The following is a 22583-nucleotide window of genomic DNA, read 5'->3' as shown; positions in this document are numbered from 1 at the left end:
TTTTCTTCTTCATTATACTCACTGCCAACTCTCATTCAGCTGACATGCATTAAATGAAAAAAAAATTAATGTGTCCACAATATTTTAATTCAAAATAACTTTGTCCATGTATCTGTGACAGAAAATGACAATGGAATCTACTCTGTCTTCCTGTTATACATGTGTCTGTCTTTCTGCTATGGCCTTGAGAAGCAACCTCAGGCTAATACTTTCCAATTAAACACCTCAAAATCTGTTTAATCACAAAACTCACCACGCTGATGAAATCACTCCTTGTGAAATGACTTAAATATGACTGAGTATATGCTGCTGTACAGATTTCTGCATCTATCTCTGCTGTTGCAGATCATTTCTGTCATCAACAGCACCGTTTTAAACGTACACAGATATGGTAAACGAGTTATTCAGGGATATTTTATGTTTAACTCTGGCATATTTTGCTACATATCTTGGACTTATTTTGAGGGCTTATTTCCTGCTTTGCTAAGAGTGAAAGTACACGCATTCCGCTCTTCATTTGCTTAGAACACCGGAGTACAAAGCGCACGGGTGCTCGCAGCATCCTTCGGAGGGACGCAGGTCCCTGCCGGGGCTGAGCAGCCGGGGCCGGACGCTTTCCCGCCCGCGGGCACAGCGTCCATCCCCGCCCGCCGCGTTTGTTACACGGCATCGATCCCGCCTCTCGGAGCCGCAGATGCGGAGGAACTGCCCGTGAACGTCCCGGGGCACGCCGCGGGGCCGGGGAACAGGTGAGGCGGCGGGTCCCGGCACCGCCGGCAGCCCTCGGCACCCCGCAGCGCCCCGGGAACGCAGCCTGGGTCTGCCCGGAGAGCGCGGCCGGGTTCCCCCCGCTCCCCCCGCGGAAAGGCGCCGCCCGTGTCCCGCCGGGCCCCCGCCGCTCACCTGGGCCCGCAGTCCCCGCCGCGTCGCGGGCACACGGCAGCGTCAGCAGAGGGGGCTCCCCGCGCCCCCCGCGCCGGCCGCTCTCGGCGGTGATCCTGCCCGACGGCCCCTTTTGTCCGCCCGCGCCCCGCCCCGGCCCGGCCGCACCGCACCACACCGCCCCGCCCCGCCGGGACACCACCGCCGCCACCGCCACCTCCGCCCGCCAGCCCCGGCGCTGCCGGCGCTACGGGAAGCGCCGCGGGGCAGCGGGGCTGACTGCGCCCTGCGCCCCGGGGGGAGCCCGTGGGCCGGGATGGCCCCGGGCGAGAGCCGCCCCGCGGTGGGACAGCGGCCGTGGTGGGATGGACCCCTGCGTGGCCGTCGCGGCACTTGGTCACCACGGCCCCTTGGCCGCCACGGCGTGCGTGAGCATTGCCGCACCGATGGAGATGCCAAGTGGCGTGAGCAGGCCCTGCGGACACCTTTTGCAGAAGGAGCCCTGTTCGAAATGGCTGCCCTTGTCTCTCAGTGGGCCCACGTGGGGTTTTTTTTTTTTTCAGTACGCTGAGCATGCTAGAACCCGCGCAGGGCTTTGGTTTGGGAATGTGGTGGTGTTCACTTTTAAACAGGGAGGAGCAGGCTTTCCTCTTGGTTCAGCTTAGCAACAAAAATACACTTGCATCCCCAGCTGTCTCGAGGGCACCTGAGGAAAAGGGCGTGGAGCAGAGAACAGAAGCCCTGGCAGCACAGCCAATGCAGAGTTACTGAGAGGTTAAAGAGAGAGAGAAACGCTACTAACACCTTGCCCAAAAGGTTTAGTGAGGTCATGGGACTTTCGGTGTTTTTCTTTTGTGCTGGTGATAGCAGTGTTGTGATTCAGTCAGTATCACCCATCACTAGAGAGCACAGTGTACTGCAAAAGAGCTCTAAAGAGCCAACCCCGCTATTGCTCCACACTTTATTGTCATGTCAAACAGCAGACTACACCAGGTAATGTTTGAGAGCGGACTTTGCCCTCTATTTATAGTATGATTTCATCTTTCTGAGTGAAGGTAAACACCAGGAGAAGCAGAACAGCAACATAGATGCATCACTCCACCTGGACCTGGGATGCCCTTAAGACTTTCCTGGCTAAGTTTTTCAATGTATAAAAGTGTTTACCTGTGTTGTGTCCGTGTGTCTTATGCAAACCACTTCTTTCAGCACTGTGCAGTAGAACCCCCCCTTGTTTCTCCCCTCCAAGCACCGTACAAGAGGTTTATTCATCTGTAAAATGAACATTACAAAGCTTATCTTCCAACTCATGCCAAGGACTGTGCAGTGTTTACATTTGCACATGCTGGAAGAAAATTGCCTCGAAGGTACAATATAATAAAAGGTAAATTAACCTCTGCACTGTCACTGCTTGCCACGACTTCCTTCTATTCACCAGTTCTGATATTTCCATTCTTGTATTTACCACTTCAAATCAATAATAGTTCCTCTCTTGACACTTGCGAATTTTGAACATGCAGGTAACCTTGTGAGTTGCCTCAAGCTTAAAATAAAATACCCAAATGTCATCATAGGAGTCATTTCCATCACAAAGATAGCACACCAGGGCTGCCACTGCATTTCCTGATACAATAATAGTAAGCACCACTGAGCTGCTCTCAAGTTATACCCCACTTCCCTTTTTTTTACAATAATGTTAAAAAGTGGAGATGCCTTAATATTGAAAACCACAGCATCTATTATTAGCTGTGATGTAATACTGTTAGTGTAAATTTCAGAGAGACAGCAAAACAACATCTAATACAATGGAACTGTAACATCAATTAAAATTGCTGAATTAAGCTGAAAATTTCTTATAATTAAGAAATCCAAACAACAACAAAAACAAACAAAAAACAAACAAACAAAAAAACCCCAAAAAACCAAACCACTACCAACAGAACAACTGTTTCTGTCCTTAATGAAATATTTAATACACTTAAAAAGTGAACTTCTTTCAGCTTTCCTCTGAAGTATGATGGATGCAGGAACAAAAAGGATTGACCAGCATGAAGATGCAGGCTCACTTTTCTAGCTGTCAGCTGCCACAGCAGACATACCTTCTCGATAGAAAGAAGGCTGTGAAGGCTGCTCTCTTCTGCTGCCAGAGGTATTGTTGTGCTAGGAAATTTCCATTGCACGTGGCCTTGCACGTGACACTGCATTTTGCAGCTGCTTTCATAGCTAAGCTAAGGAATATTTAATAGCTCTGCTTATATGAATTATTAAATTAACTCTTTCCTTGTAGTTGCATCCTTGAAACAGCCTATTACTGTAGCATTACCCAGGAAATCATAATGTATATTTATTCCACTCAGATTATTTGGGGAATTAAGGCTCTTATGAGTTAAGGCTCTTATATACTCCAACACACTGCAAACTGTTTATATCAGCTACTGTCTTAATGTATCTATTTTTTAATGAGTAATTTTGTCTTACAGAGACAAAATAAGTATTAGATGTAATTTGTTTTATGGAGTCTCCCTCAAAGACTTTTCAGATCCCTGGAGCTCACTCTGTAGTATCTTATTGTTTTGTATCAAGCCCATCACAGAATGTTGGTGACCTTCATATATGGCAGGTGTCTTAATAATCTCTTTTTGAAAGGATTTTTGTATGCAGAGATCAGGCTTCTCTGCACAGGAACTAAAACATATCTTCTTAGGCACTATTTTTCTCACTTAGCTCCCACTGAGTGAATTAGAGCTGTTGACCACAGTGTTGTTTTCATCGGCACAGGGTGCCCAGAGCAGCTGTGGCTGCCCCATCCCAGGCAGTGTCCAAAGCCAGGCTGGATGGGGCTCTGAGCAACCTGGGATACTGGAAGGTGTCCAGTCCCTGGAAGGGAGTGGAACGGGATGGGCTTTAAGATCCCTCCAACCCAAACCAGTCTGGGGTTCTGTGATTAAATTTTTGGGTGAAAATTTGCCTGCTTCCTCTGAACAGTATCCGTACAAAAGCAGCTATTCCTGCAGCTGTAGGGTGATGAATATTTTAGCACCTGATAGGCTCAAACGCGGACCTGAGCTTTGGCATCTGAGTGTCCCTGGGGGTTTTATATTCTGGTAACATCCGAGAAGGTTTTGTCACGCGATGGCCTTCAACAAAACCCCATTTATTCATGGACTGATGTTTGTTAGGGACTTGTTTCCTGAGGATGGGGCAGGCCCAAGTCGCACACGCTTAGACTAAAACAGCCCCACACAGCAGGGACAACCCTGAGGTGGCTGGGCGGGGTTCGGGGATTCCCCGTCGGAGACTGCAGCACGTTCCTGCCCCTCGGGGGAGGGCCGGCCCCGGCCTCGCCGTGCTCCGCGGCCCGCCCCGCACACAACATGGCCGGCGGCGGCCCCACAGCCCCGCCCCGGGGCGGCGGCCGGAACGGGCGGGGCGATGGCGGCGGCCGGCGGGGACGGCCCGGGCTGAGGGGAGCGGCGGCCGCGCTCCCGCCTCAGGTGAGCGCGGGGCTGGGGCGGGTCGTGGGTGTCCGTCCCCTCCCCGACATCCCCCCTATACACCCACAGCGCCTCTACACATCCCCAGTCCCATCCCCTTCCTCCACAGCCCCGTACCTGTCCTACATACACACCCCACACACATAACACACACCCCCACGCACAGACACCCACACACATCCCCACACGTACACACACCACACATGCACACAAACACACCACCGCACGCACAGAAATGCACACCCCTCCATCACCCCAAACACACCCGCGCACACACAGCCGTGTGGCTCTTTCAGTCTTGGGCTCCTTCTCCTCCCTAACTCTTCGGGAATCTCGCAGCAGGCCCTCCTGGCCTCCTCTGATGGCACAGCCAAAGTGGATTTTCCAGTAGTAAACTTAATAATGAAGCACAGTTACATATTGTACTGTTGGAAGGAATCAGCGGTTGCTGGGTCCGGTGCCGGAGGTGCAACTTCACCCCTATTTTGTGGTGTGAAGTCTGCCATCATCAGCACCACTGGCTCCTTAGAGTGGCGGTGATGCCAACCAGGCTTCTTTTGGATCTCAGTTCATCAGTTTGTCCCAGAGCCAGAGGTCTCACCTGGGGGTTAGGCTGCTACCAGGCTTCCTTGCTGCCCGTGGGATCAGTCTGGGCAGGAAAGGCCCTGTTTTGGAGAAGTGACAGGCCTGCTGGGTCTCTGTCACATGCCTGCTGTCTCTTGAGTAGGAGCTCTGGTGTTTTGCGAAGGATTTGACTTACTACAAATATGCAGGCTACGGCTGTGTTATGCAGCTCTTTGATGTTTTGTAAACTAAGGGTCTCAGCTGACCAGAAGTTTGAATGCGTGCATCTTTTGTGATTTGAATGTGTGAATGTGTGCATCTATCTTGTGCGTTCTCATCGGATTATCTAGAATACCTATTTCCAGATTAGAGGATTCCTCTAGAAAAGTACATTATATTAAAATTATATTATTTGTTGTGCATTCTTGTTTGTGGGTTTCGGCGATCAATTTGTACAAAATTGGAAGATTTTGTTTACAGGCCACTTAAACATCATCTGAGATTGATTAAATTCTGCGGAAACCAAGGATGAATTTTCAGTCTGCCTTCAGTCCCTCTATAGCAGGAGGGATAGGTGAGGCACCAAGATCCCAAAACAGGAAAAGAATTGTGCTCTTGTAATTTTTGTTTTGATTTTTGGTAGAAGCTGTCTCCAGTGTTTAGCTCTGGCCTAATTTTAGCTCACCTTCCTGTGTGTGAATTGCTCAAGGAGTCAGAGAAACAGGTATAATGTTTGGTTTGAATTTTGGTGAACCTCTTGGGGTATCTTGGAGATGTGAAGAATGTTGGTTTAAAGCCCTTTGAAAAGTTTACATTGCGGTTGGTTAATACCATTGTAGCCTTTACTGCATTTCCTTTTGAAGGGACAATTGTATTGCGAGCAGACTAATCCCTGAACTTTTAAAACCACAACAAGGTGCTGTGCGGTATTACTGAGTCACTGATGATGGGTTATGCCAACTTCAGTACAAATAAATTAATTGTTTCATTTACTTTTGTTCTGGTAATATCTGGAAGGCCCAAAGATCATGACCTTGTATAACTAAGTTCTACACACAAGAAGACAGACCCTGAGCCTGTGTATACTCTTTTCTATCTAAGCTTGATTTCAGATTGCTTACCAACATGAATAAAAATATATGTGTCCTAAACTTTCTCAAATTGAAGTTTGTTAGTAAACATTTTGGCTTTGTAGGATTTGACAGGATAAATAGTCTGTGTGGGATTATATGGGTTATACCTCCCAGAAAGAAACAATAGGGGCCTGAGCTTGGTGGCAAATGTACATTCCCATATCTTGCCCTGGAAAATGAAGACCCCTTGAATTCCAGTCCAACATGTTACTTGCAGAAATGGCATTATTATTAAATTGAATTAACATTCATTAATTACATTACTACATTTAGTAAAGGTGCTTTTATGTTTAAATTTACTTTTCAATGGAAAGTTGTGCGTAGAAGGGGCAGTAGATGGTGTTGCTTGTGGGTGTGTGATAACCCAGCTCCCTCCTACTCCTTTGCACAGTGAGTTTTGTTCTTGGAAAAGTAATGTAAGTAATAATAACAAATATAGGGAAAATAATAAAAATATAGAGAGAACCACCCCCTACCCCCATTAGGTTAGTGAGGAAGTGGGATGGGATGCCCAGAGAAGGTGTGCTGTGTCTTTGGGGCTTTTCAAAGCATAAATGGGTAAAAGCTCTGAGCAAACTGTCCACACCTCGTAGCTAACCCTGCACTGAGCAGGAGGCTGGACCAGGGGACTTGCTGGGGTCCCTTCCTGCCAGAATGGTTGAGTGATCCGAACAAAAGGCTGACCTGGGCAAGTGAGAGATCTAATGTAGAAAGTGACATCTGGTGTCAGGAGTTGAACTGCAGTTTGTAAGCACTCTTCTAACAGCCTGACGTTTAGGGAAATCCTCCTGTAAGGAGGATATCAGTTGCAAGATCAGTAGCTTTGGTTCCCTCCCCTGAGGTACTGCAAGTCTTGATTGTTGATAGAGCATGTAAGGTATTTCTCTTGGAATCACGAGTTTTTATTCTACAGGCACCACATGATCCAGATGAACTTTCCTGTTTCAAAAGACAGCAAAAATATATGTTCCTAAGTTAGAAACAATGCAATGTCTGTATTGGTTCTTTAAACATTACTCAATGTAGAATAGGGGGGTTCTGCCAGTAATATATTTAAGGGAAGGTTTTGTGCCTATTTATAAAAGGTGGGGAGTGTGAAAACCCTCCCTGTAACCAGTGTCCTTGTGTGCAGTTCTCCAGCTGAGAAGTGCAGGGTTTCAGTCTGAGCTTAGGTGCTCTTTCCCTTGGGTTTTAAGCTAATAATACTTATGTGAAAGTGTTTTCTAGGTGCCACTTTTCTTCTGCTTTTACTTCCCTGTATCTTCCCCTATTTTCAACTTTAAAATTTTCTGTCTGAACAGGTTGATTCCACTTCGGAATAATGGCAGGAAAAGTAAAGTGGGTAACTGACATAGAAAAATCTGTTCTAATAAACAACTTTGAAAAAAGAGGGTGGATTCAGGTGGCAGAAAATGAAGACTGGAATTTTTATTGGTAAGTATGCTACAATTCCCAGTTTCTTTTATCAATGTTATGGAGGCTTGCCCTGTTACTCGAGACCAAACTTCTGTAATAAACTGTACTTTCCTTCTCTTCATGATAATAATTTATATTCAGGCTAACTATTCAACATTTCAATACTGAGAGTGAATGAGAAATTAGACCAAGATTGTGGTAAAAGGAGGAGAGTAAATTATCTTCGCATTTGGTGTTTGTCTAATATAAGCCCATGAAATGCTGTCCTAGAATGCAGTAATCTATTAACAGGCAGAAACAGTGCTCTTTAAAGAAATGAAACAATTTGTGATGTTCCTTTCAAATACATCAGAATGGCAGTTTGTGCTGCCAAATGTACCCTTTGTGAACCACTTATTTAAATGGACAGGAATCTAAATGGGCAGGAATCTGCTCATGCTTTTGGAATGCAGTTGGGAGAGTGGGGAAACACTCATGGAAATTGCTGTGTTGTATTGTTTTGGGTTAGTTTTTTTTCTTTCTGAAATGATAATGTAGCAGATTGGTAGTATTCAGGAAATATTCTTAAATTTTTGCATTGAGACATCTAATATGGAAAATTCTTTGCATTTATGTCCCCGCTCTTATCTTCTGTGAAAATCGTAGTTGATGACTGATTTAATGACTCTGTCACTGCAGCACTTTCATCTGGTATATAACTCAACGACACAGGTGTTTTTAGCAAGATCTCTTAACCAGTTTTCAAGTCATATGTTTGAATTCTTTTTGTAATCCAAGTAGCAAGGCAGTCAGTAAGAGGTTGGGTTTGTGGTTTTTCTGATGAGAAAAGGTGAGTTTCAAGAGTGTGAAGTAATAGATTTAGAAAGAGGATTCTGTAGCATTTGGGTGCACTTCAGTCATTTTTAGGCCCTGCTGGGGATTGACCTATCTACAAGAGAGAGTCCAGTAGGACCCACTTGTCATCTTTCTGTCCTCACTTCCTGCACCAGTTTCAGTGGTAGTGGAGGGACTGATTAAACCTTCAGCAGGATTTCATTTGCTTTGTTAATAGAACTTCAGGATGTGTTGGATTCTCACTGCAGCAAAATATTAAATATAAAGAGAAATGAGAGAGAGAAAAGATGAAGAAATTGGAGGGAAAAGATCTCTAATTTGTCGTCCTGAAGTGTGTTTCTTAAAAGAAATCACTTGGTGTCTGTCTTTGGTTTCAGGATGAGCGTCCAAACAATCAGAAATGTGTTCAGTGTGGAAGCTGGTTACCGTCTCTCTGATGACCAAATTGTCAATCATTTCCCAAACCACTATGAACTGACCAGAAAAGATTTGATGGTAAAGAATATCAAGAGATACAGAAAAGAACTTGAGAAAGAAGGAAGTCCTCTTGCAGAAAAGGATGAAAATGGGAAATATATTTATTTGGGTATGTTCTTATTTTAAGCATTCAGCTTTTTTCTTAGAGAGTCAATAATTGGAAGAGAGACAGCTTTTTTGTGTGTGAAGCACTGAACCTCTGGAGTGTTATGACATTAAAGTGGCTACCTTGAAGTGCTCTGTTCCTCTTTTGGGTTTGATTCATTTGGGGTTTCTCAAAAATTGTTTTGGAGAGGGAAAATTGTGGATTTAAGATACTGTGCAGTTAGGTTAGTGGTGAAACCAAAGGGCTCTGCTACTTCACATAAGAGAGGGTTACAGTTTCTTTAATTCAAAAGTGAAAAACTATTACTTGAAAATCTTACAATGGAGCAACAACTAAACCTTTTTGAAGGAAGGCTCTAGACAGAACTGAATGAACAAACACCTCAGAGGGGAAATTTGGGAGAAGTTGGGGAACTAATAAGGACTGCTAAAAAATAAAAAGCAAACCAGATAAAAAAAAATACCCAAGAAACTCAAATCCCAAAACTAAACCAAGAATAGATCAGGAATGAGGAAAGCAGAGTTGGTTTGGAGGTCAGAAAGCATTGAAGTGAAACAGAGTGAGATATGTGGAGTTGCATTACATCTTGGAAAAGTGAAATGAAAACACTTCATCCATGTAAGAAGGCAGGTCTTCAAGAATGGAATTGGAGATTTAATAGCAAAAAGTGAAAAATGCTTTTCTTTAGGTTTCAGTAATCATGGTAAAACTGAGTGTGTGGGAGCAAAGAAAAATAAAAGAAGTTCAGAGTAAGATATAATAAATAAGAATAATGGGAGTTACGTGGAAATAAAAATTACACAGCCAAAGGGGGGTTTTGCCTGCACAGAGCATGATAAAGAATGGTGGAAGCTGTTTGAGGAAATTGAGAAATTTTAATTGTTTTGTTGAAATGGTATCTAATACTGCAATGGCACAGCATATAAATGGAAGAAGAAAATCTATTCACATGAATTAGACTCTATTACTTTGAAGCTAGCATCGTGCAGCATTTTGCAATTGTTTAAGTAAAAACTAGTATGTAAATGAGATAAAAAGCAACATGACTCTTAATGAAGGTGGACCATGCCAGACTGGAAAACTGAAAATACAGAACTTTTCTTTTTTAGTCTTTATGTGTCAGTAGCCTTATCAGATAGAGTGTCTTTAATTGTGCACCCTTTTTTCCCCCTTAATTCAGATTTTGTTCCTGTGACTTTTATGCTTCCTGCCGATTATAATCTCTTTGTTGAAGAATTCAGAAAGAATCCCTCCAGCACATGGATTATGAAACCTTGTGGCAAAGCTCAAGGAAAAGGAATATTTCTAATCAACAAACTCTCCCAAATAAAAAAATGGTCTCGAGACAGCAAAACATCTTCGTAAGTTCTTGAAACCAAACCCTTTATTGTACTTTCTGTAATTAGGTGAACTGCATCAACATGCTGATTGTCTGATGCATGGGAAAAGTATGCCATTATTATTATGATTGCTGTGTCATTTCATAGTTAGGTTTGCATTTAATCTCAGTTGTTATCTGGCTTCCTCCTTCAACAGGTTATAATACAGCTTGTTTTGGTATGAGGAGGTACACAGAACTGTTCAAATAATATTCTTTATAAAATTACTTTCGGTGTTGTTGGAGAAAAACTTGCACAGAAAGAAATTGTTCTGCATCACAGTATTAAATAACAGGAAGCAAGAGAGAAATCTTCCCCTCAGCAATTTCAATAATTGTTTAATATATATTAAATCACTTTCTAAATTGGTCCAAAGAAGAATGCATTTTTATGAAATAAATGTATTTTCCTTTTGGAACACAAAATAATACACCTCATGTTGATGATCTCCTTCCAAATGGGTGAAATAGGTTAGCAATTTTATGTTTTTCTCTGACTAGAAGTTTTGATCACACAACTAATGGTTTTTCCTGTGACCAAGTGACTGGCTAAATATCATTTGAGAATTTTTCCCCCTGTCTGATTGGAAACTGAAGAATGTCACAATCTGAAAGTTATATTAACTTTTCACAGTGGTTTGCAGTTGCACACCAAGCAGAAATGCAAATATTCCAGTAGTACAAGACCTTGAATAGTGAAGGTAATGCACTACATTCTTTTTGCTTGTCTGGACTTTGCCAAGCTCTAAATTCTCTTCAAGGGAAAAAGGCTGGCTTGTAGAGTGGCATTGTGAATGGCTTGGTCAGCTACTGTGTGAGTTTAAATGGGTAATTGATCTTGGTCATCTCTACAGTATTTTCAGCTTTTTTTTTTATACATAAGGCCTGATGCCAAGTGTGTATTATTAACCTCTACAACTTTATACAGCGTCTTGCCAAAAGATGCAAGATTTCAGTCGACTCAAAATTTACAGAACACTTCTAAAGAAGCAAAAGACTTCAGGGATTGTATTGTTGCAAATATCATACTATGAGACATGTTTTGTGTCTTTCAGGTTTGTGTCTCAATCTTCCAAAGAAGCCTATGTGATTTCACTCTACATCAACAATCCCTTACTAATTGGTGGAAAGAAATTTGATCTTCGTCTCTATGTTTTGGTGTCTACCTATCGTCCACTGAGATGTTACATGTAAGGTTGCATGTCTTTGTGTTTTGTTTAGAGATAATGTCCAGTGTAGTCAAAATAATGTTGTACATGTTGCACAAGGAAGTTTAACCAGTAACTGGTATCCTAGGATGCTCACTTCCTTGCTTCTCACAGGGATTTAACACATTTTAATGACTTTTTGCATTTAAGGTACAAGCTTGGGTTTTGCCGATTTTGCACAGTGAAATACACACCAAGTACAAGTGAACTGGATAACATGTTTGTACATCTTACAAACGTTGCCATTCAGAAACATGGGGTAAGTGTGCTGATTTCTTAGATGCTCTTTTGTAGCAAGACTGATTTTCTTTAATTATCCCAGAAACTTGGAATCAAAAGGTTTTGTCATACTCCTCATCATCTTGCAATTAAAATACTTCACCTTGCACTTACAAATAAATACATTTTAGAATGTAGACATTTTAGAAAACCACAAAACAGAAGTCAAGATAATGACTTGCAGCTCTGTAATAGGTGTGATATTTTCAGTATTGACTCACAGTAGTTGAGAGCAGGGGTCTCCTTTAATTTAGAAGGCAACATACTCACTTATGAATTGAACAATGAAATTTATGAGCTTGGATCATGTGGTTATGTACTGTATAATAGTGGTTTAATATCCCTGTCTTCATTTCCCCTTCCCTCCCTCTCTCTCTCTCTGGCAGTTAATTTAATTTCTTCTTTCCAGCACTTATTCATCACAGGATTTTCCAGCTTCTTCCAGTATTTCCCCAGCCTCCTGCCCCTGCCTTCCTTCTGTGGGAAACAAAGGGAATGTGCAGTTGCAAACTTGAGATAAATAAGCGCTGCCTGGCCATCTGGTGGCTTCCTCTTGCATGGACAAAGCTGGAGCTCTGCCTGCAGAACAGTTCTGTCCTGTAATTTGCCATTGATATTCATGTGGAAACATGAGAGCTTTGACAGCCTATCCTTATGTCAAAGTAGGCGGAAATTCAGCAGTGGGGAGGGAAGGTTAGTGGGGCAGGGGTGACATAGATGGGGTTAAAGTGTCACTTCCCAAGCCTTGTTCCTTCAGGGAATGACTTGATAATGATTGTCCCTTTGGTGTTTTTAGTGGATGTCTGTGATTTAGAAACCATGCCTCTGGTACAGTCATTAAAACTCTATTGTTGCACTTCCTAATGCCAGAAGCTTTATTTTAATGGTATGGAAAATAATATGTATGGACACAGACACACACACATGCTCCTGATTATATTAATGTAGGTATACACATGCACTCATACACAAGATATGCAATGTATCTTAAATTGAAACCTTGCTTAATATGCCTTCTCTGCTGCTGTTCCATAAGATGTGCAGCATAGCAGAACTGTCTTTGTCTGGATATTGCTGCAACAACAATGTAAATGATAATATTGATAGTTCTTAATCAGGGTAAGTGGTCAAATATGCCATTTTTCAGTACTACAAACATTTTATTGTTCAGTTGCTGATTTGTGAAGTGCTTCAAACATGTTTTGGTTTGACAGGGCACAGTGAGAATTACTTATGGTGAAAGCTGGTCCCATACAACTTTTAGAAAAACTCCTGGTGGTGTTGCCAGTAGCAGAGAAGATGTGAGGCACGTGGTACATTGCCTGCCTTGTTATTATGCACCCTTTCCATCTTCTCTACTGTCGCTATAGGACACAAAAGAACACACGCTCACACTGTTCTCAAGGTGAAAGAGGAAAAAGGGCCGTTTATTTTCTGACTCCAACATTTATAGTTTTCCAAAAGTGACAGTGGATTGGAGGGTGACAGTGGCATCTCTCCAATGCCACTGGTTAAACTAACAGTCTATTAACTCTCTCTTCTTCTATAAAAGAATGCAAAACAATGAATTATTTACAGAAAGTGTGTGAAAAAATTCACTACAAGAATGTCAACATCAAAAAGCTTAGAAAATCTTAAAAACCCAAAATGACATCTACCAGTTATAGAATGGCCTTCAAGATTTTTCCCAGATAAGAGAAGTGACTGTGGTGGTGGCGTCACTTAGAATAAAGGTCAACAGAAATGGGTATAGAAGTAGCAGCCTAAGAATGTGGAATTATTACTAGAATATTTGAAAAGCTTTTTAAAAATTGTAAACCACTGATATCTGTTCAGTTTTGCAGAAAGGCAGAAAGGAAGTTTATTGTAAAGCAATGCTACCCATTCTATTTGTTCTGTTTTAAATGTGCCTGTAACTTTGGAGGCTTTTAGACTGTACAGCTTTAGTCTTCTAAAACTGTACCTAATTTGAGCTGTCAGTAATTTATAAAAATTATGATGAGGTGCTGTTTGTGTGTGTAATACAAACAAAAAAACAATAATTCTTATACATAATTATTTTCACTTTGTTTTAATGTCTTTAATGAAACAACTGTAATTATGTAAAGCTCTACCCAGTTGCAATCTGTTTTGATTTGAGTACTTGTTCTGAAGGGCAAAGAGGGCTGAAACTTTGATCTCTGTTCCCTTCCTGGAATCTGGTGTCATGACATTTTTATCATGGAGCAAATCCTGAGAACCATGTTTCAGGTCTTTATTTGTACTGTCCAGTTCTCCAAATTTACGAATGGGAGAGCTATAGGAGAAAGCCTAATAATAAGATAGGTGCTTCTCTGACCTTGTCCTAGAGGACGACAGAATTTGTTCTTCTGAGAGCTTTTTTTCTGCTCTATGCATTCTGTGTTTTGTAATTCAGCAGGCATACAATCATTAATTCTCAGAAATGCTCTGAGGAGAACACTTTATAAAGGGACAAAGCATGTGTCCTGAGAGTTCCTTGAGGGCTGAACATGTGCCTTTCCATCTATGAACACCCCTCGCTTTGCTCCTGTCTTTTCATTTAAAGAGAAATAATGCACAGCCTTGATAGCCTCTGAAAAGACAACATAAGGTAACCTCTTGTTTTCCCCTGTTCATTTTCAGTAATGCTTAGTGGGGTTTTGTACTGAATTACTTGAAAATTTTAACTTTTAAAAACAATTCAGGTGTCATTTCACTATGTTCTTGAATTAGCTGTTATCAGTAGCACCATTAAGAAGATACCAGGGAACAGACAAGTTGTACTTTAAATAAATAAATACAGACAAACACTTTCAAGTGCTGCATTTTACAACAGCTACCTTCAGTGAAATTCTGCTGTTGCTCATTAATTGTTTTTTCCTTATCCCCAGAGGAGCAAAACGTTCAGTTCTTTCCTTTCACATTTTAAAACTTCTATTTCCAAATCATAACTCATACTTTATTATAAAACTGTCCAAGTACCCAGTTTTTTTTCTCCTGACAAAGATTTATTACTTTATTTACGATGTGTGATACAAGCATATTAAAGCTATAATAAAAGCAATTGTTTATGTAGAGGGCAGTTCAAAGTTGAGGTGTTCATGAAGCTGCAAGAGCAATTAGCCAAGTTTATTTTTAGAGCAGTACTTGTAAATATAAGGGGACTTTTTGTGGGGATGAGAAAAAACCTGCTGAACAACTTCGAAATCTTAGACTGAGTGAACTCCTTAACTCTTCAGGATGATTACAACCATATCCATGGAGGCAAGTGGACAGTGAGTAACTTACGCTTGTACCTGGAGAGCACCCGTGGAAAGGAAGTCACCAACAAATTATTTGATGAAATCCACTGGATCATTGTGCAGTCCCTGAAGGCTGTTGCGGTGAGTGCTGCCCAGCAATAGCATTCCAGCTGCAGGCTTCCCATAGCCATTCCAGCTGCAGGCTTACCATAACCATGGAAGTGAGCTTGCCCTTCAAACCCCTGCATCTCTTTTCTGCTCTTTGAGTGATGGTGTTGATGCTGATTTCTGCAGCTCTCTTATCTCTTGATTTCTTGATATCTCTTGAGATGAGGGAACTGAATCTTGGGTGGGTGAGTGGGTTGAGATGTCTGTGGATATTTGAAGGAGTGAATAAATCTCTTTCCTTGAGGGATTTGTGAACTATTTAATATGAGTTGATACTGCCCTTGTGAATAGTATTAAGTTCTGCCAAAATGTGTGACGTCATTCCAGCAATAACAAATGTGTCAAAGAAAAAACACCTCTGGAGGACAGTTTATCAAAGCAAACCTAAGGCTATTAGTTCATCAGAGTTACATAATGTACTTTCACTACTTTTATGCAGAAGTCACAGAGTTATGAATTTATTAAAAAAAAAAAAAGAAGCAGCAGCCAGTTCTCTGCTTGAGTGACTTTCTAGTGTTGGGGTAATATTCTGTGATCACATTACAGGGCAGGTACCACTCTGGGAATCAGCTGGGGCAACTGAGTTGACAAGGACTCTCCTGGTCCCAAGTACATTGTCTTGTCCTCTCTTTTGGGTTGGTCCTGGCACTATTTAGAGCTGAATCAGCTCACTTGTGCACTGACAATTACAACCTTGCTTTATTGATGGCTTGGTGTTCTGCCAGGGGAATAAGCTGAGTCATGGAAGGAGCAGATGAACACCAGAATCAGCCCGAGAAACAGGGACAAGGTCGTGCAGCTAAGATCAGTGGGAGCTGGGGAAGCATGCCTTAACCTGGCCTCTGCTGTGCAATCATATCTGAAAGTACTTGGGGGAAGAAAAGGGATATAATCAAATGCTAGCTGAACCTTAGAAGAGGAGAAGTGGTAAAAATTATGGAGCATGAAATCTGTTGTTCTCTGTCCTTCTGACAATGGCACATGTAATTAGATTCTTATTCCTCCTCTCCTCTTTCAGTCCCTGAAGAAATGAAAAGCTTCATTATTAGTTATGGGGAAAACATCTCAGAAACCTTTACAAAGTTTTCTCTAAAAGATCTGATGAGCTTCACGTAGAAGAAAGTATTATACCATGCATACTGCAAATGTTTATATAATGCATATATAATGCATAATGCAGATGCTGGAAAGCTCCTGGTTCTCTAGGGGATGTGCGTCTAAGCAAACTTGATTCCTGCTCTCTCTTGGCTTTGGGGTTATAGTTACCTTGAGTAATTAAAATTTTTAAATGCATTTTGTAATTGTTTGACCTAAAATTTCTGCATAGTTACGGCAACAGAATAAAAGAAATGTCTTTGAATTGCTTTTCTAAAGTTTAAAGAATTCACAATTATATGAAGCTGTAAATTTTCAAATTTTCTGTTTTCTCCTGATGCATGCAGGCTTTAAATATAGTTATTACTTTTGTAAAGTATAAAACCACTTATTTTCACTATGGAAACATAATGGAAAATTAACATAACATAACTCAATACTTGGCATCAGTGCAATCATTAGTATTGAAATATTTACATCCAGCCTCAGAAAAAGAAGCAATGCTGAACCTACTAGTTGGCAAGCTTATATTTGAGTTACAATACTGAAAAGTGTTGTAGAAGATTTGTAATGTCATTACATGTGATTTCTAGCAAAGAAAGTAGGTAATTGGGTTACTTACTGAAGAGTAGATTTTAATACATATTACTGTCTTTTCTTTTTCCCCAGCCTGTAATGAATAATGATAAACACTGCTTTGAGTGTTATGGATATGACATTATCATTGATGACAAGCTTAAACCCTGGCTAATTGAGGTAAAGTTCTATAAAATACAGGGAAAAAACTTCCTTCTCATTTCACGGAATAAAACTAAGTAGATTTCAATGTAGTCTTTCCTCTTTTTAGATAATATTGTTTGTTTATCGGGTAAGAGGATTAAGAAAAATACTGGAAAGTGACATAGCTCATGTGATGACCAAGCTAGCATGTGCTTTTCTTCCTTTTTTTTTTTTTGGTTTTTCTATTTGTTTGTGGCTTTCTGTTTTGGTTTCTAAATCCAGTGCATCCATGCAACTGCACTTCAGAGGCAGTCTGAATGTTAGCAGCCCTGTTAAATACTGGATCAGTATCTGAAAAATGGGCATTGACTTGATGAAGCAAAACATCAAATTTAATTTTTAAATGCTCATGGTCTTAATGTTACAGATTAAGAGGAAACAAAAGGGGCATGCAAAGTATAATTAGGATATTTGGAAAGATTTTTAGTTTTTACATAATTTTCTCTTTCGTATGTATACTTTAGCTCTGTATGTTCAATATAAATTTTTTCCATCCCTCTTCCTTCTCAATCTAAGTTGAAGTGAACTTCATAAAAAAAAATCTGTTTATCGCTCTGATACTACGTCTCCAAAATAAATGTGGAACAAAGATATGTTAAATGAATCCCTGTTTAATTAAAACAAGATACAATGTAGTGCTTTGAATAGAGAGCACTCTCCAGCTCACAATATAATGAGAGAACTCAGGTAAGAAAAGTTGTTTACCAGAAGAGAGCCGCAGATTTCTGTGGGCAACAGTGGCTCATGTAAACTGGGCAATTTTTAAGGACTCAAATGTATGGGGTTTGTAACCATGTAAACAGAAAATTAAATAAAAATTCTGCCTTGTCTGATTGATCCTGGTGAATCTCATCCCAACAGAAATCTTCAGGCTGACACTGCAGACGCTTAACAGAGTGGTACTTTCCTGTCTAAGTAGAACGAAAAATGCTCAGTGGGGAATTCCTTCCAGTGCCTGAGGAACTGAAAGATGTGCTTTGAGCCACCAAGGCTCAATTTCCCAAATGGTACACACAGACATCACACATGCTGTTTGGAGAACACTCCAAAAACTGATACTGACTGGGTTTTTTTTCTCTTTTGTAGGTTAATGCTTCCCCTTCTCTTACTTCCAGCACCGCTAATGATCGCATCTTGAAGTATAATCTTATTAATGACACGCTTAACATTGCTGTGCCTAACGGGGAAATTCCTGACTGCAAATGGAATAAATCTCCACCAAAAGAGGTTCTGGGCAATTATGAAGTCTTGTAAGTTTTATCAGTGTTTCATAGAAAGGCCAATGTTTTTCTTTCCCCTCACTTTTTTTGATGTGTAATGTAGACCAAAAAGATAAAGTAAACTTCATTCTGATATGAAAAATGGGCACAAAGTACCACTTCATTTCTTTGGAGCTGCATTGGAGGTGGGAGTGCATTAAAGCAGAGTTCCCTTGCCTCATGTCCAGAGACAATGTTGTCTGATAAGCTCCTGCTTGCACCTTCTGAGCTTCTAGCAGCTAGAACTGAGGGTCAGAAGCAAAGAGAATGTTTGTCTTCTACATGTGCAGAACTTCAATTTTGTGGAGGATAATATATACATGGTACTTAAACAGTTAAAATAGTTAGTTCTGGTTTAAAAGTTATTTGATGCAAATTTTCTCTCAGTTCATGGAAATAATGCCTCTTGAGTCCTGTGAATAATGAATGTAATAATAAATCATAGAATTGTCAGATATTTTTTCATTTCCTTGATCGGTATTATAAGGAGAGAAATGAAGGAAACTGAGACTTTTTATATAGGAATGTCTGTAAGATTTATCTAGTATGGATTGGTTTTATGCAGAAGAACACTGATTTGAATACCATATTGCTGACACAGTTTCTTATCTTTTTTGAGAACGTGTTTGGATAGTTTCTCTGGCACTAGTGGTGCAGTTGCTCAGTATGTCAAGAATGCCCTTTATGTACACAGCTGATCCACTAGTTCTTGCTCATCTTAAATACTTTTTCTCTACTAGTAAAAGCAGTTAAATGTAAGTGGTCTGAATTAGGATTTAAGATTTAATGAATGTTATACACATGGTAGCTATGAATACCTATAAAACAGTATAACTAAGTATATTTTATGATTTTCCTACAAAATTCTTTAGTATTGTCTTCTGTTAATTACAATTACCTATTTATAACCAAATTCTGCTTGGAATTTGCATAGCAGTTGAAATGTCAGTTTATTCTGAGGTTATCTGAGGCTATAATGGATTTAGATATCTATAGAACCACTCATCACTGTGCTTAAGTGTTACAAATCCATATCATCAGATGCATTTTGTTTGATCACATGGCTGTTTAGTTCACCTCATTCTTTCCCTTCTCTCTTTGTAATGCAACAGGGGAGTTTTACCACTGCAGGTAACAATCCTCCCTTTGAAGCAATAGCTCAGGAGTTATTTGAACTGGCAGCAGGCTGATATTCTGCTTAACCACAGACCTGCAGAAGTACATGGGGAACTTCACAAGCACAAAATTTCACAAACTTGGGAGTTTAACTAAAGCTGCCAGCTGCCAGTTTCTTTCAAACTGGCTCTGAAGATATTTCAGGATGATCTGTATTGTAAAATTATAGATTCATAGACTCATAGCTGCATGTCATGCTATGCCTGCATGAAGCCGTATGCAAAGCAGCTTGTATCAAACTCCAGTTCTAGACAGTAAGCAGAATAGAATATAGAAGTAGAATGTACAGGGCCCACAGCTGTTTGTGTAGCAGCACAAGACACTGAAGGGGTTTCCTTTCCTACAGATACGATGAAGAGATGGCGCAGAGCGACGGGACTGACCGCGACCTGCGGGGTCGTCCTGGGCAGCCCACGGGGGTCAAAGGAAGCCGTGCAAGAGATTCAGGAAAGCCTGTCCTGACCACCTGGAAGTGATGACCGAAAAAACAGCTGCACTCTTGGTAGGAAGACATCAAGAATAACTTGAAGTTTTGGAACAGATTCCTATGTTTTGCTACATTGCATGTAGGAAATACTAACGAAGACAAAACAGCCTTTGAAAAGTGAAACAAACGCTCAAAACCCAGGAACTGTACTAGACATATACTGACCTGATAATTATTACAACAATAGATATAGAGTGTGTATGTATATACAGTTCTGTTTATATGATTTGTATAAACGAATTCTCAATAATGATCAAGAATTTAATTTATAAAGTGGCAACTCAAATGCATTTTCTGAAAGAAACTCCTTGCTGTTCTGGATAGTATTTATTTCCTCTAGTAGCCTATCCCTTCCTGCCTATAATAAATGAGCTGTGGATTCTATAAAAGGATGTTGGTGGTAAACATTAATTTTTCACAGTGATGGTTCATATTCTTGTAGTAAAAGAAAAGCAACTAGAAAAAAATAGCAGTACATGTACGTGAGGCTGTTGCCAGTTAATGCAGCTATTGATTTATAACCAGTATTAAAAAATTGAAAAGCAAGTCCTTATATGCTGAGGGTTGGGGGTTTTTATTTCCTTTAAGTGTTCTGAGCTCCTAACTCTTTAAAAGTAGGAAGTTTTATGAACTGAGGGAGTATTTCAATAGTATATTGATGGACTGTTTCACTAGCCATTAATTTTTATTTTGAGATAGTGCATGTCTGTGAAAAACAGACAGAACAAAGATACTGTGATAAATTTCATTGCTTGAAGCTAATGATAGTTTTTTATTTACACCAGAATCTCTCAGTGTATTTATGCATGTATATAAGCCAAATATCTGTATATTTTTGTATATTTAATTTACAAAGATATTGTTGCACATGGCAATTTATTTCTGGTCGCTATGATAACAGTCGTGATGATTAGCTAGCAAAACTAAGATGCAAAACTTAGATACCAAAACTTAGGAGCAAAACATAAAAATGGGTATTTCAGTCTTCTAACAGCAAGGCATATGAATAAACTAGTGGGGTCTGTGATTGGCTGTTGCTTCCACTTGACTTCAAACAAGATATTGGGTGGTTATTTATAAATGGTAACATGCATTGGTTGGTTGGTTTTATTCTCCTTCTCTCTCCCTCCCAGCCCCTTCTTCTTTTTTTTTTTTTTTTTTTTTTTTTTTTTTTTTTTTTTTTTTGGTAAAGTTTAACTCTCCCAAAGTTTTTAGTTTCTTGAACATCTAAACCAGACCACAAACCGTGGTCTCCAGGACAGCTGAACACAGTCTGGCCAGAGCAGCTTGTGTTGGGGAGGAAGGGCAGGTGTGGGCTGGGCTGACACAGAATCTGGGGTTTATCCTGGCAGTAAAGAATGAAATCTGTAGGCTGAGTAACTCCAAGCAGTCTTCATTAATCTTGTATATTCCACTAAAATAAAATCTAACTGATGCTCTCTTCATCAGCTTTGAATCTTCTCATTGGCCTCTACAAAAGCCTATTCTAGTTGACTCTTGAAATAAATAAGTGTAAGGTAAGAGGATCACTGGAGGATTGTAAAGCTCACCTAAATTCCAGGTCTCATATTTTGTGGTTGGGGTTTTCTGCTTGGGTTTTTTGGTGTGGGGTTTATTGGTGGTGGTGGTGGAGGGTTGATTTGGTTTTTCTTAATTCCTAACTGTGAGTCTTCCTTATATATTTGAGCGTTGACAGGCAAGCTGCTCCTAAGTAGAGGTGTAGTCAGATATGTTAATCATCCTAGTGTTTTAATTACTGATATTTAGTGGGCAGATGTTTCCGGTTTTACCCCTAAGTTCCTATTAGGGATAAAGTGGGAAGTAGTAACAGCCCTAGGGACTCTGGGCCTGTAGTAAATAGTATTTTGTAGTATGATTATATTTTTGACAGATGGGTAACATAACAAGGGTACTGTGATAGAAGGAAAATGAAGCTTTCTCTCACTGCTTGTGATTATTTTCTGTAGTGGCTGGGACAGAGGATGTGTTGTTGTGGTATTCTTGTATTGCAACAGGAGCATTCCTTTCTGGGAAGGCTTAACATGACAGCAAAACCAGGTCTGGGATTTTAGGATTTATTGCTGTGGAAGGCTATGGAGACTGAATCCAGGGGATACTTTTAGGTGTAATTTCACAATGACCCAATACTGATAATAGCATCTAAATAATGTTTGTTTTCCAAACTGGTTTGTTGGTGGTACTCTGTATAGGCAGTGGTGTTATTACAGCACAGACACTAACAACACAAAATAGTAATGGCGCTTTCTGTAATATTACTAATATACATGTAATATACTAATATACTGAATATATTAGTATGTAATATACTGGATATTCTTATGTAATTGTTTAGGGGGTTTCTGCTGGCTTAGAAAGGGTTGGCTCATTTAAGCTTGCATTTTCAGTATTCAATATTTGAAAAGTCAGGACTGGAAGTCTTGCTGTTGCTTTCAAAGATTTCTGTCCCAGTGTACAGCAGATACATTAAACAAAATAAAGTATTTGTAAAGAAGTTTTTTATTTGGAAAATGTTTTTGTAGCAGACTTGTCAGTTCTAAACATGTAAATCCTTCTCTCTGGCCCACTGTAGTATTGGGAAAGCATATTT

The 22583-nt window shown here is 40.4% G+C and overlaps 1 protein-coding gene across 1 annotated transcript; it reads left to right on the top strand.

The window, feature by feature from the left end:
- The first annotated feature begins 4229 nt into the window (after positions 1-4229).
- On the top strand, positions 4230-22487 carry TTLL1 (TTL family tubulin polyglutamylase complex subunit L1). The gene is made up of 10 exons (XM_071422617.1): positions 4230-4373; positions 7372-7504; positions 8698-8906; positions 10084-10264; positions 11337-11471; positions 11640-11748; positions 15008-15151; positions 16943-17029; positions 18140-18303; positions 19835-22487. Exons 2-10 carry the CDS (start codon positions 7392-7394, stop codon positions 19962-19964), a joined length of 1272 nt encoding a protein of 423 aa, XP_071278718.1. The 5' UTR covers positions 4230-4373; positions 7372-7391; the 3' UTR covers positions 19965-22487.
- Positions 22488-22583: the final 96 nt, after the last annotated feature.

Source organism: Agelaius tricolor, unplaced genomic scaffold, assembly GCF_023055355.1.
Source record: "Agelaius tricolor isolate 1412-34295 unplaced genomic scaffold, bAgeTri1.0.p SCAF_3, whole genome shotgun sequence".
NCBI classification, from domain to species: domain Eukaryota; kingdom Metazoa; phylum Chordata; class Aves; order Passeriformes; family Icteridae; genus Agelaius; species Agelaius tricolor.
Note: the sequence above shows the minus strand (reverse complement) of the source record. Positions and strands in the feature narration are given on the sequence as shown.

Coding starts and splice junctions, on each gene's coding strand:
- TTLL1 (XM_071422617.1), top strand. CDS start 7,392: ATGGCAGGAAAAGTAAAGTGGGTAACTGACATAGAAAAATCTGTTCTA. Junction 7,505..8,697: donor GAAGACTGGAATTTTTATTG/GTAAGTATGCTA, acceptor CTTTGGTTTCAG/GATGAGCGTCCAAACAATCA. Junction 8,907..10,083: donor TGGGAAATATATTTATTTGG/GTATGTTCTTAT, acceptor CCCTTAATTCAG/ATTTTGTTCCTGTGACTTTT.